The sequence below is a fragment of the Ranitomeya imitator genome, chromosome 2 (assembly GCF_032444005.1).
Source record: "Ranitomeya imitator isolate aRanImi1 chromosome 2, aRanImi1.pri, whole genome shotgun sequence".
NCBI lineage: Eukaryota > Metazoa > Chordata > Amphibia > Anura > Dendrobatidae > Ranitomeya > Ranitomeya imitator.
Genome location: NC_091283.1, coordinates 49,157,942 through 49,172,691, shown reverse-complemented (window position 1 = coordinate 49,172,691; position 14,750 = coordinate 49,157,942). Strand labels below are relative to the sequence as shown.

At 47.5% G+C, this 14,750-nt stretch overlaps 1 protein-coding gene across 1 annotated transcript in view; it reads right to left on the bottom strand.

Annotated features, from left to right (window-relative positions):
* Nucleotides 1–14,750, bottom strand: part of LOC138661769 (cytochrome P450 2G1-like) — a 74,951-nt gene that overhangs the window by 36,602 nt on the left and 23,599 nt on the right. The window contains exons 4-6 of the mRNA XM_069746673.1: nucleotides 14,116–14,276; nucleotides 5,515–5,691; nucleotides 229–370 (exon numbers count right to left, since the gene is read on the bottom strand). Coding sequence (XP_069602774.1) covers nucleotides 229–370; nucleotides 5,515–5,691; nucleotides 14,116–14,276 — 480 coding nt within the window. The remainder of the gene's footprint in view (nucleotides 1–228; nucleotides 371–5,514; nucleotides 5,692–14,115; nucleotides 14,277–14,750) is intronic.

Genomic DNA, 14,750 nt, shown 5'->3' with positions numbered 1-14,750 from the left:
GTGTGAAATGATTCAGCATCATATTTATGTTCTTTTATTAAGCAAATTAAATACAGATAACATTTAAATTTTCAATATGAAACTCATAGGCTCCAATGCAAAATCTTTAACAAGATCCCCAAATTACCATGTAACCTGATGGGCAATGCTAAAGTGCTACCACTACTCGTGCCATGATGCTATGAGAGGACTTTATTAAATTATATAAAAATACATTAAAATTATTACCTTGTATTTCTGGATATTTCATGAGCATAAGAAATCCGTATATCAGAGTCAAACTTGTGGTTTCTGTTCCAGCAATGAATAAGTCTATTATTGTTGCCTGTAGATTCTCCTCACAAAATTCTGTATCTTGATTCTTTTTTTCCTACAAAAATAAGTAAAACTCACCATTTTTTTAAATATGAAAATTTGTCCAAAGCCTTTAAGCTCTTTAAAGATGAAATAAGAGTCAAAACAAGAGCAATGAAATGGAATGATGGATTTCAAAATTTTGCAGAAAGGTTTGATTCATGGTGAATATATTTTCTGTGAATCATGACACTAAAAAGCCTCTAGTTGCCCAGAAAACGTGTATAAAACTGTGACATCTGATAGGACTGTATTGAACTGTATTTTGAGGTTTATAAAGCCTTAGTAATGTCAAGTGACCTCAACCTTTCTCGCTAGAAAAAAACAGATGGTAACCAGTAGTACCTAACTGCTGTATTTGAGTGATGTGTACTGGTTTAATATTGGACTATTACAACAACAAAGTATGCAAAACATTTTTTTTTACAATTCAAATATTAAAGATATTTTTCTTGAGGCTATGTGCACATGTTGCGGATTATGCTTAGGAATTTCTTTTGTGGATTCTGCATGTCGTGGCAGAAAACGCAGCTACGGATCTGTCGCATTTTTTCTGCGGATCCGCAGCATTTTTTGTGCTGTTTTGCTACGCATTTTTTGTGGATTTTCAGCGTTTTTTACCCCTGCGGTTTTCTATAATGGAATGGGTACAAAAACGCTGCAGATCCGCAAAAAAGAAGTGACATGCTACTTATTTTAATCCGCAGCGTTTCCACATGGAATTTTCCCCTCCATCTGCACTGCGTTTTTTTTTTCTCATTGATTTACATTGTGCTGTAAATCAATTGCAAATCTGCAACGCAAAAAAACGCTGCGGATCTGCAGATTATCCACGTGTGCACATACCCTGAGGATGTAAAAAATGTGGCTTGCCCATCTTATGTTGTAAGAATCATACTTTCTATGACTCACAAGCTATGGATGCAGTATTTTCTATTAATATAAAAAATTACACTGTGGGGTTTAATATTACCCTATTTTACAGTAGGTAAAAAATAAAAAAAATAAAAAAAGGCTTTAAGGTTCTGTTACTACAGATTATCACATATCAATCAATTTGCAGTCACACTGAATACAGGTCCATCACTTCACTATATATCACTACAACTCCCATCACACTTTTAATACACCGTACATACTGTATAAGCCGAGTTTTTCAGCACATTTGTTTGTGCAGCTAACGCCCCTTTCGGCTTATACACAGGTCATGTTACAGAAAGCCGGTGGGAGGAGGGGGGACGGCAGAGCAGCGGGTTCCAGGAGCCGGCGCACACACCATACTCACCTACCTGCTCACCCTCGGTGCTGGCACTGCATCTCGTTCCAGCCGCCGGTGCCTGTCTGCAGCTCTTCCAGCGCTCAGCGGTCACGTGGTACCGCTCATTCAGGTGATGAATATGGACGTGTCTCCACTCCCATATGCATGGAGCGCATATTCATCACCTTAATGAGCAGTACCACGTGACCGCTGAGCACAGGAAGAACTGCAGGCAGGCGTCGGCGGCCAGAACGAGCAGTGCCAGCACCCGGGGCGCGCTGGTATGTGAGTATGATGGTTTTTTTTTTGGTTTTTTTTCATTAGGAAACATGCAAACAGGGATAGGGAATAAGGAGGCATGCATACAGAGACAGAACAAGGGGAGGCTTTCATACCAGGACAGGGAAAGGGGAGGCATTCATACAGAGATGGAACGTGGGAGGCATCCTTACAGGGACTGAATGGGGGAGGCATGCATACAGGGACTGAATGTGAGAGGCATGCATACAGGGAAGGAATGGTGGATGCATGCATACAGGGGCTCTGAACGGGGGAGGCATGCATACAGGGACTGTACGGGAGAGGCATGTATACAAGGACTGAATGGGGGAGGCATGCATACAGGGAAGGAATGGGGTAGGCATGCAGACAGGGGCAGGGACGGGGAGGCATTTATACCAGGAACAATGACAGGGACAGGGAAGGCATGCAGACAGGGACAGGGATGGGGAGGCATTCATATCACGACAGAGGAGGGGGAGCCATGCATAGCAGGACTGGGATGAGGGGACAATGCATACCTGGCTTATACTCGAGTCAATAAGCTTAACCAGTTTTCCATGGCAAATATAGGCTTATACTATGGTCAGCTTAAACTCAAGTACATATGGTACTTGAGCACTGAATTAGTGCATCAAATACAGATTACAGTAGTATTTTGTATCCCTACGTGGAAAAAGCTGTGCTCCCTGACTTCCTGTCCCTACACAGTACAGGCCGAATATTGTGCTTTCTGGCCTCCCGCATATTCTATACTAGCCATGATAAGTGATAACCTTCCTCATTGGCTGAATTAAGTAATGTGATAGCTGAAGGACATTAACTGGAAGCCTATGCAGCTGCACCTGATATTATCCCACTTTCTAAGCCTTCAGCAGTGTGCTAAATGGTGACTTTGCATGTTTGGATGTGAACTTGTGAGTTTCTGCATATTTCAGGAAATTTGACTCAAGGTCAATTTTCTGAAGATCAATCCATTCACTAGGGTTGAGCGAAACGGATCGGTCAGTTTCATAAGTCGCCGACTTTCGGCAAAGTCGGGTTTCGTGAAACCCGAGCCGATCCCAGTGTGGGATCGGCCACGCGGTCGGCGATCTTCGCACCAAAGTTGCGTTTCATATGACGCGTTCAGCGCCATTTCTCAGCCAATGAAGGTGGACGCAGAGTGTGGGCAGCGTGATGACATAGGTCTCAGTCCCCACCATCTTAGAGAAGGGCATTACAGTGATTGGCTTGCTTTCTGCGGCGTCACAGGGGCTATAAAGGGGCGTGCACGCCGACCGCCATCTTACTTCTGCCGATCTGAGCATAGGGAGAGGTTGCTGCAGCTTCTTCTGAAGCAGGGATATTGTTAGGAAGGGAATATTAACCCCCAAATTGCTTGTACTGTAGCGATTTCCACTGTCCAACACCACTTTTTCTTTGCAGGGACAGTGGACGCTAGATTTCTGTGCATCAGCTCTGTAACTTATAAGGCTCCCTGATAGCTGCATTGCTGTTTGTACGCCGCTGTGCAAACCAACTGCTTTTTTCAAAGCAAAAATCCTGTTGCTCCTTCTTTTCTGTACAGTTCTCTTGTTTCTTTGTCCACACTCTTGTGTGCAGCAGTCCTTTTTATTGCTGCCATAATTGTCCTTTGATCATTGTAGGGAGACTGAAATTCTACTACTGCCCTTGTATTTTTTGATATATCTGCCAATCACTTTCTGCCAGTCAAACTGTGTAGTGTAATACAGTGGGCCTGATTTTTTTCCAGCATTCTCCCACACATAAAAAAGGGAGATTTATATTGCCACTGAGTGCATCTGTGTCAGTCCTGTTTGTGGCATCTGTCATCCACTTTCTGCCACTCAAACTGTAGTGTAATACAGTGGGCCTGATTTTTTCCTGCATTCTCCCACATATAAAAAAGGGAGATTTATATTGCCACTGAGTGCATCTGCGTCAGTCCTGTTTGTGGCATCTGTCATCCACTTTCTGCCACTCAAACTGTGTAGTGTAATACAGTGGGCCTGATTTTTTCCTGCTGTCTCCCACACATAAAAAAGGGAGATTTATATTGCCACTGAGTGCATCTGTGTCAGTCCTGTTTGTGTCATCTGTCATCCACTTTCTGCCACTCAAACTGTGTAGTGTAATACAGTGGGCCTGATTTTTTCCTGCATTTTCCCACACATAAAAAAGAGAGATTTGCATTGCCACTGAGTGCATCTGCGTCAGTCCTGTTTGTGGCATCTGTCATCCACTTTCTGCCACTTAAACTGTGTAGTGTAATACAGTGGGCCTGATTTTTTCCTGCTGTCTCCCACACATAATAAAGGGAGATTTATATTGCCACTGAGTGCATCTGCGTCAGTCCTGTTTGTGGCATCTATCATCCATTTTCTGCCACTCAAACTGTGGAGTGTAATACAGTGGGCCTGATTTTCCCATCAGTCTCACACACCTATAAAGGGAGATTTAAACTCACAACAAGTTTACGTACACCTCCTAACTGGTTTTTTAGTACCATATAATGTTTGTTAGTTTGGTTACATTTTTCCAAGAATGAGGAAGTCTGGTGGAAGAGGTCGTGGCCGTGGTCGGTCATTGCCAGTGTCATCGTCTGGCTACACAAGGCCTCGAACGCTCCCTATTCTGGGAGTAGGAAAACCGCTTTTAAAGCCGGAGCAGCAGGAACAAGTTTTGGCTTTCCTTGCTGACTCTGCCTCTAGCTCTTTCGCCTCCTCGTCTTTGGAAAGTGCAAAATTTAAAAGCAGTGCATTGACAGTTGATGCTCCCGGTCAGGAACAAGTCGCTTCCTTGTGTCCTTCACCCAGAACAACAGAGAAGGATGCGTCAGGTAACACAACAGGTTTCTCCATTGAGCTCTTTACACATACCGTGCCTGGGTTAGAAAGGGAAATTGTTAACAGGCCAAGGTGCAGATGAAAGTGCAGGTTCCTTCATCAGGTGGGGGGGAAATACTCGTTGGCGACGTCACTGGCGCAGGGCCCCTCATAGTACGCAAAAGTGTCCCTGCCAGTGTGAGGCACCCCCACCGTGCAAACACACCGCCGTACTTTGAGGGGCCATGTGCCAGTGCCAAAGCGAACGAGTGCCCCCCCCCTGCTTGCTCAGGATCACAGCACTTGCAAAGTTGAAATACTTACCTCTCCCTGCTCCACTGCCGTGACGTGGTCCACATTTCCTGGGCCCACTAAATACTTGATCCAGCCATACTCCCAACAACTTTAGCCAAATGAACCCCAATTTCCAATGCCTAATTATTATTATAACGTAAATTAAGATTGACAAGCTTCAGTAACAAGAATGGATGTTTTTGCCATTAAAATGGGCAGTGTAGGTGTTTTCCTGGCCTCCACTCACTGCCGACTATGCTTCCCCATTGACTTGCATTGGGTTTCGTGTTTCGGTCGATCCCTGACTTTTCGCGATAATCGGCCGATTTCACTCGACTCGACTTTTGAGAAAGTCGGGTTTTGCGAAACCCGACTCGATCCTAAAAAAGTAAAAGTCGCTCAACCCTACCATTCACGTTTATTTCAATGCTGTTTTCCAAAGCTAGTTGAATTTTAATTTCCTTCAAATATCAAAATATCTAACATTATCAAGAAACGTACCTCTTCCATCTTTATGAGAAAGCAATCTATGAAGTCGCGAGGGCAGTTTTCATCCAGGGTGGCTCGATGTGTCTCTGTCATCTCCTTAATAAATTGTTTCAAATTATTCATAATTTTAATGATCCTACGATGAGGACCAGGAATGTAGGACAATATTCTTGGGAACATGATGAGGAGCTTATTAAGAGAAGAAGTGATAGAAAAACATGATTTTACTATTATTTTGTTACGTCAGTGTCATATTTAAATTCTATGCACTACTTTTTGAAAATAAGTTGCTGATGATTCAGTGAATCTACACTTAAAAATTATACATGTCTCCATGATTTCAGACATCAAATGGCCCATGGCCCCAATTCAACAAAACTTTCATGACAGAAATCTGGCATAAAAGGTATCAAAAAGACCAAATTTTTGAACAAAGACCATTTTGCCCAGTTCTGACAAACTCAGCAAACCTGGGAGTGGGGTGAGACAAGCAAGACAACCCTGTCTCGTCCAATTTATGATGCATGGTAGCGTTACTTATGCCACAAATCTTAGTATGGTCTCTAACTGGAATAAGCTTTGTGGCAAGGTGGACATGGAGGTGCATGCCACCTTGTGCCTGTTAGGGTTGGCAAAACGCACCGAATATATTTATTAAGTAAGATTGGTGCGTTCGCCACCCGGGATCCACCGTGCAGGAAAGAACATGCTGCTAAGTGAATGGCGACACTATATGGCGGTACAATGTGATTACACACACGGGTTAACTTCACCCTGTGTGAAGGAAGCGATCCCTGTTAAGTCACAGGGTCGCGGTACCGCAAAGAGAGCGCAAGCAAGGAACCACAGAACTCTATCCCAGGACACAGGATTAGAGTTAGTGTAGACCTCTTGCGATCGACAACACAATTGGGGTATCAGAGGTAACTATTATGCACAGAAGTGCATGCTGTGCCACACTAGCGGACGCCACTAACCACCCAGACTTGGGTAAGGTAAGCGCTCTAATAGCGCATGGCGCTGCACTGGCGGTTACAGCAGTAAGACGCTGCTTTGTGTGTTAAAGCTGTGAGTTCAACCGGGTGCTAGATTGCAGCCATACACCTTACGCGAACAGTCATACACAAGGGATGGGTTTTTTAAGGAACGACTTGCACTCATTAACACACACACGATAACAATTGTATACTAGCGCATGGCCGTGCAGTCATGCGAAGCTTATATAGCTGCAGCACGTTCAGGACCCTTCAAAGAAGGACCAATGGATTTGCAGCAGTACCTGAGCATGAGACCCTAGATTTCCATTGAGAGATCTTGCCCTGGGCATGCTCAGTGTGTGCAAAGCAGGACTTAGTCCTAGCACCTACACGACCTTTCTGAGCATGTGACCCTAGATCTCCACTGAGAGATCTTACCCTGGGCATGCTCAGTGTGTGCAAAGCAGGACTTAGTCCCAGAAAAGCCTGCTCGTTGCAGATCAGTGCAGGGAACAATAGCAGAGCCTGGAGAGGCAGTAGTAACCCTTTGCACAGTACCAGTCTCAGCGAGACGCTGGGAGTGACGTCTCCGCTGAGCAGACTCCACTGCGGCCGATGCAGAATGGGAGACCGCAGCAGACACGGATCGAGATTCCCCCTGTGCAGCAGAGGAAATTCGACTCCTAACATAACCCCCCCCCTCCTAGGGTCCCCCCCTCCTTGAGCCTCGCTACGCTCAAAAGCTGCAATGAGAAGCGGAGCCCGAATGTGCTCCACAGGCTGCCAGGTTCTAGCCTCTGGGCTGTGACCCTTTCAGTCCACCAGATAAAATTTCTTGCCACATACCACCTTGCACCCCACGATAGCATTCACCTCAAACTCATCCGTGGATGAACCCGATGTCCCGGAAGATGAATGGGGTTTAAGAGGGAAACGTGAAAAGTATCGGTGATATCAAGGCGTGGAGGAATAGCCAAACGGTAGACCACAGGGTTGACCTATTCCAGAACCTTGAATGGGCCAATGTAGCAAGGCGCAAACTTAGTGGACTCAACTCGCAGCCTGATGTTACGGGCTGAGAGCCACACTAAGTCGCCAGGAGCAAAGGTCGGAGCGGGGCGCCAGTGTGTATCAGCTGAAACCCTCATTCTCTCCTTGGAGGCCCGGATGGCATCCTGAGTGTGGTCCCAGATGTCACGTGCCTCCACCGCCCAGTCTGCCACCCTAGAATCGGTGGATGACACGGGCATGGGCACAGGGACACGCGGATGCTGGCCGTAATTAAGGAGAAAAGGAGTCTGACCAGTGGAATCGGCTACGGCGTTGTTCAATGCAAATTCCGCCCAAGGTAGCAAAGATGCCCAGTCATCCTGCCTAGCAGAGACAAAATGTTGCAAGTATGTCACCAGAGTCTGGTTGGTTCTCTCTACCAACCCATTCGTCTCGGGATGATATGCAGAGGAGAGATTCAGCTCTATGCTGAGTAAACGGCAGAGCTCTCTCCAAAACCGAGATGCAAACTGGGGACGACGGTCGCTGAAAATTTTATCAGGCATTCCATGTAAGCGGAAAATATGTTTTATGAACAACACCGCCAAGGTCCGTGCAGAAAGTAACCGTGGAAGCTGCACCAAATGCACCATCTTAGAAAAATGATCGGTGACTACCCAGATAATGGTGCAGCTACGAGACTTGGGTAAGCCCACCACGAAGTCCATCCCGACCATCTCCCAGGGCCTGTCTGCCACCGGCATGGGGTAAAGTAACCCAGCAGGCCGTTGCCGAGGAGACTGATTCTGGGCGCAGGAGACACACGCCCAAATATAGTCCCCGACGTCACGGGCCATATGCGGCCACCAGTACATCCTCGCCAAAAGCTCAGATGTCCTCTTGGTCCCAAAATGTCCACCCACTCTGGACGAGTGAGCCCAAGAGAGAACCTCTGGTCACAAATTCACTGGTACGAAAGTCTTGCCCGGGGGCACGGTCTCTAGCGAAACCAGAGCCACAGTTCTCAGGCTCTCTGAAGGGACAATAAGCCGAGGCTCCTCCTCCTCAGATGACACTACAGAGCGGGAGAGAGCGTCGGCACAAATGTTCCTCTCCCCGGAGAGAAAATGGAGAGTAAAATGGAACCGGGAGAAGAACAGGGACCATCTAGCCTGGCGAGAAGTCAGCCGCTGGGCCGTCTGTATATATACCAAGTTCTTGTGGTCAGTGAACACTTGGAAGGGAAAGCGAGCTCCCTCCAAGAGACGTCTCCACTCAGAAAAAGCCAACTTCATGGCTAGCAACTCCCTGTCCTTGATGGAATAACTCCTCTCCGCTGGTGTGAAGGTCTTGGAGAAGAAAAAGCAAGGATGCTTCCAACCTTGAGCATCCTTTTGGAAAAGGACTGCTCCAGCACCAACGGATGAGGCATCCACCTCCATGAAAAATGGTTTATCTACATCGGGGCGATGTAGCATGGGAGCGCTAGCGAAGTGTGACTTAATCGAGAGAAAGGTTTTGGAGACCTCCTCTGACCACAACTTGGGATTGGCTCCCTTTTTGGTGAGGGCAACCAAAGGTGCCACCAAAGTTGAGAAGTGTGGAATGAACTGGCGATAGTAATTAATGAACCCCATAAAGCGCTGCACCACTTTAAGAGAATTGGGTTCCTGCCAGTCCATCACAGCCTGTAGCTTGGCAGGATCCATTGCCAAACCCTGGGCAGACCCTGGGCAGTAATGATATAACCAAGGAAAGGCAAGGACTCCTGCTCAAACACACACTTCTCCAACTTGGCGTAGAGGGAGTTTGCCCGTAAGAGGTCGAAGACTTTGTGAACATCTCTCCGATGGGAGTCAATATCTGGAGAGTAGATGAGAATATCATCCAGATAGACTACGACTGAGGTGGTGAGCATATCCCGGAAGATGTCGTTCACAAAGTCTTGGAAAACGGCTGGGGCATTACAGAGCCCGAAGGGCATCACCAGATATTCATAGTGCCCATCCCTGGTGTTAAAAGCCGTCTTCCATTCATCCCCCTCACGGATGCGAATCAGGTTGTAGGCACCCCGCAGATCTAATTTTGTAAATACCCTTGCTCCCCGTAGCCTATCAAAAAGCTCAGATATCAGAGGTAATGGGTACTTGTTCTTAATGGTGATGGCGTTAAGACCCCTGTAGTCTATGCATGGACGTAAGTCTCCAGTCTTCTTCTGTACGAAGAAGAACCCAGCCTCTGCAGGTGACACTGACTTCCTAATGAATCCTCTAGCCAGATTCTCTTGAATGTACTGAGACATTGCCTCTGTCTGCGGGAGAGATAACGGATAGACTCGACCCCGGGGAGGCTCAGCACCAGGGAAGAGGTCAATAGGACAGTCATAGTGGTGGTGAGGCGGAAGAGTCTCCACAGCCCTTTTGGAGAACACGTCTGCATAGGGCCAATAGTGCTTGGGGAGAGAGGAAAGATCTGCGGGTACCTGTGTTGTAGCAACCTGAACGCACTCCCTCTGACATCTACCCTCGCAGGATTTACTCCATCCCAAAATTCTCCCTGAGGACCACTCTATATGATGAGAATTATAGCGTAGCCATGGTATCCCCAACAGGACCTCATCAATTCCCTCAGGAATGACTAATAGGGAGATAATCTCCTGATGTGATGGAGACACAGAAATAATAATAATAATAATCTTTATTTTTATATAGCGCTAAAATATTCCGCAGCGCTTTACAGTTTTGCACACATTATCATCACTGTCCCCGATGGGGCTCACAATCTAGAATCCCTATCAGTATGTCTTTGGAATGTGGGAGGAAACCGGAGTGCCCGGAGGAAACCCACGCAAACACGGAGAGAACATACAAACTCTTTGCAGATGTTGTCCTGGGTGGGATTAGAACCCAGGACTCCAGCGCTGCAAGGCTGCTGTGCAAACCACTGCGCCACCGTGCTGCCCAAAGCGTGATAGGAATGCTTTGGTGGGTAATCTGTGAGGGTAGTGTCGACCCATTTACCACTCGAATCGTTACTGGCTTGGTGAGCATCACCAGGGGTATTGCGTGACGCTGGGCGAATGCAGATGACATAAAATTACCCTCCGCCCCTGAATCCACGCATAGCTCTACCATAAGAGTGGATGGGCCTATGGTAATTGTCCCCTTGAAGGACAAGGGGACAATTACCGTAGGCAAACATCGCCGTGTCTAGTGTACCTCCTCCTTCTGCCACTAGACGCTGACGTTTCCCCGACCGCTGAGGACACTTGGAGGCAAGATGTCCTGACTGCCAGCAAACATGACAGACCTTAAGTGATTCAGATGCCTGGACTGGAGATTCCAAAGGTTTGGCGAAGGTGGGAGCCAGCTGAAACCTCTGCCTACACTGGGCTCGCTCCAACCTTCGCTCGTGAAAACGAAGGTCTATGCGAGTTGATACAGCTATGAGCTCCTCCAGTGTGGTGGGAATCTCCCTAGTGGCCAAAGCGTCCTTCACATGGTCAGCCAGCCCCCTCCAAAATACGGCATTGAGGGTTTTGTCTGGCCATTCCAACTCAGACGCTAATGTCCGGAAGTGAACAGCAAAATGGCTGACCATGGTTGAACCCTGAGTCAAAGCCAGCAGTTGGAGCGCTGTATCATGGGTGACTTGAGGTACTACAAAGACCTGTTTCAGAGTGTCCAGAAACCGAGGAACACTCCACACCACATGATCGTTGCGCTCCCACAGCGGCGTAGCCCACTCCAACGCCCTGTCCGACAAGAGAGATATTATGAATCCCACCTTTGCCCGCTCTGTGGGAAAACGTGCAGCCAGGAGCTCGAGGTGTATACCACACTGGCTCACGAAACCCCTACAGGACTTACTGTCCCCAGAGTATTTCTCAGGCAAAGGGAGGTGAGATAGAGTTGGAACAGGGGTGGCAGTGGGTAAAGCTGCTGCAGCCACGCTAGCAGCCTGAACAGCAATTGCGGTAACATCCACCGCCGAGGTTGCACGCTCAAGGAACGCCCTCCAGCAGCTGGATGTACCCCTGCAATCGCTGTTCATCCGCCATTACTTAGCCAGATCCTGGCGCTAGTATAATGTTAGGGTTGGCGGAACGCACCGAATATAATTATTAAGTAAGATTGGTGCGTTCGCCACCCGGGATCCACCGTGCAGGAAAGAACCTGCTGCTAAGTGAATGGTGGCACTATATGGCGGTACAATGTGATTACACACACAGGTTAACTTCACCCTGTGTGAAGGAAGCGATCCCTGTTAAGCCACAGGGTCGCGGTAGCGCACAGAGAGCGCAAGCAAGGAACCACAGAACTCTATCCCAGGACACAGGATTAGAGTTAGTGTAGACCTCTTGCGATCGACACCACAATTGGGGTATCAGAGGTAACTATTATGCACAGAAGTGCATGCTTTGCCACACTAGCGGACGCCACTAACCACCCAGACTTGGGTAAGGTAAGCGCTCTAATAGCGCACGGCGCTGCACTGGCGGTCACAGCAGTTAGACGCTGCTTCGTGTGTTAAAGCTGTGAGTTCAGCCGGGCGCTAGATTGCAGCCATACACCTTACGTGAACAGTCATACACAAGGGTTTGGTTTTTTAAGGAACGACTTGCACTCATCAACACATACACGATAACAATTGTATACTAGCGCATGGCCGTGCGGTCATGCGAAGCTTATATAGCTGCAGCACGTTCAGGACCCTTCTAAGAAGGACCAATGGATTTGCAGCAGTACCTGAGCATGTGACTCTAGATCTCCATTGAGAGATCTTGCCCTGGGCATGCTCAGTGTGTGCAAAGCAGGACTTAGTCCTAGCACCTACACGACCTTCCTGAGCATGTGACCCTAGATCTCCACTGAGAGATCTTGTCCTGGGCATGCTCAGTGTGTGCAAAGCAGGACTTAGTCCCAGAAAAGCCTGCTCGCAGCAGATCAGTGCAGGGTACAATAGCAGAGGCTGGAGAGGCAGTAGTAACCCTTTGCACAGTACCAGTCTCAGCGAGACGCTGGGAGCGACGTCTCCGCTTAACAGGCTCCACTGCGGCTGATGCAGAATGGGAGACCGCAGCAGACACGGATCGAGATTCCCCCTGTGCAGCAGAGGAAACTCGACTTCTAACAGTGCCTCACTTCATTTATCAAGGTCAATGTTAATAATGAATGCCAGTCTTGTTGAATTGGGCTCCATGTTCCCTGTTATTTTCCCCCTATTTTTTGTCAAGATACCGATATGGAGGTGAGTCTCCCGCCAGGGTAGTGGGGTACTCGGTTACTGGGTTCATCGCAATTAAAGAGGTGGTCACAGTGGCAGCGACCTGGTCCGTGGCCCTGGGTGCTAAAGGAAAAGGGGGGAATGGTCTTTAAAGGGTTTAATAAAGTTTTTGTTTGCGACGAAACCTGCGGTTCTCGGTCAGCGGGGACCGACGCTGCTTAACAGGGTCCTCTGGGGTGATGTTAATGCAGCAAAGATAGTGACGCTTCCCACAAGTGAAACGAGATCCCCAGGGCTCCCAGTGTGCCGGGCATGAATGGTGTATGCCGGAAAATAAATGGAGGACACAGAGTTGTAATGTCTTTATTTGGTTTACTGGTGGTAGTAGGCCACAGTCCTGGGTACCATGAACAGGTGGTGATATGGTTCGGCTGGCCTGGAGGCAATAGAGGATCCCTCTACCAGGTGAGGTCCATAAGCCTTCCTACTCGTGCTGGTAAGTGAGGTCCCTGCTGCCTGTAGCTTGCTGGCAAAGTCCCCCCTCTCCTGTCCTGGGACAGTTACCTGTATGGTGGGCAGTGTGTCTTTTTATAGGGTCTCTATCACAACCTGGGCTCCTCGTGTGTTGCTGCACCTTCAGATGTGGGTGCGGGCAAATTACATAAAGTCCTATACCCTCCAGTTCTGCCATGTGACCTGGAGTTCAACACAGCCTCGGGCTCCCGGTGCCCAGTTCCTGTGCTTTGGCCCAGAGGGTGCCCGGTCACATTTCCCCTCCAAGCCCTTTCCTTCGCCTGTGCTTCTTTCCTCTGATGCTCACTAAAATGCAATCCTTCAAGTTATCTTCCTTTCCTGGAGCTGCAGCACACAAGTCTGCTGCACGGCCCCACTGCTCTCTTCCACTTTCTGCCTGGAACTGCAGACTCCCACATCTACTCAGCTATACTCCTTTTTTACCAGCTCCACCTAATCTGATGTTCTCAAACAAGCTCCTGTCTGGCAATCTGTGTCCAACTCTTTCTTTCCAAGGACTGCACCACTTTCTAGTGCATGCACGCCCCCTTTGATCTCGGTCCTCACTCCTCCATTGTCTCTCCAGACACATCTCTATGGTCTCCCTGGACCAATTGACTAACTCTTCCTCCAGACCAGAATACTTAAAGCTGGGAAAGCTCCCCTGAATCCAGGTTCAGAGCTACCACTTCAGGCCTGAATTCAGAATGTGTTGTATGTAGGTGCGTTACCTGATAAAGGTGATCCTCCTTGCCTCAAAGAATGATATCACCGTCCCAGAAGGGAAGGCAACATCACTGTAACAACCGGATACCTGGGGTGTTACAGAGGTCTGACAGAATGGAATATGACTGCAGAATAGGACCACATAGAGTTTGGTTGTAGTTGGTAGCATACAATTATTTACCTGTCCTGAAGGGCTGTCGAACCGCTCTGTAAATTCATTAGAAAGTGAAATGAGGGTTAAGAATTTTTTGTCTTCATAGTCAAATCTTTCACCAAATACAATGGAGCAAATGACGTTGGAAACAGCGAGTCGCATTACATATACTGGATTAATTGGAGAGTCTGTAGGCAAATATAACCATGTGGTCAGTCATTACTATACAATACAACAAATATAGTAAGAAAATATGGACAATGGCAAAATTACACAGTAGGACTGCAGATCTATAGTTTGTTGTGACATGTGAGCTCATGGTAAAGTTAAGCTACCCATCAGTGGATCAGCAGTGGATTGAGCTAATACTGCAGTGAGTATTCGATCAATTCATTTATTGTTTAATTATCTAATATAATGTGCACAAATATGGTAAATTGTGGGTATTGTTGCAATAGTGATGAAATTTATGGTTAGTTATAGATAGCTTTATATGTGACGATAGGGAACAAGACCGCAACTTTATTTTATTTATTAAACTACTGCTCATCATCCTTGACATACATTTACCTGTCAGACGTCTTTTGTATGTGCAGATCTGTGCGCGACCTGCGCATGCGCTGCTGTTCGGTGTGAGTGCCGGCGCTCTATACAGGCATCGT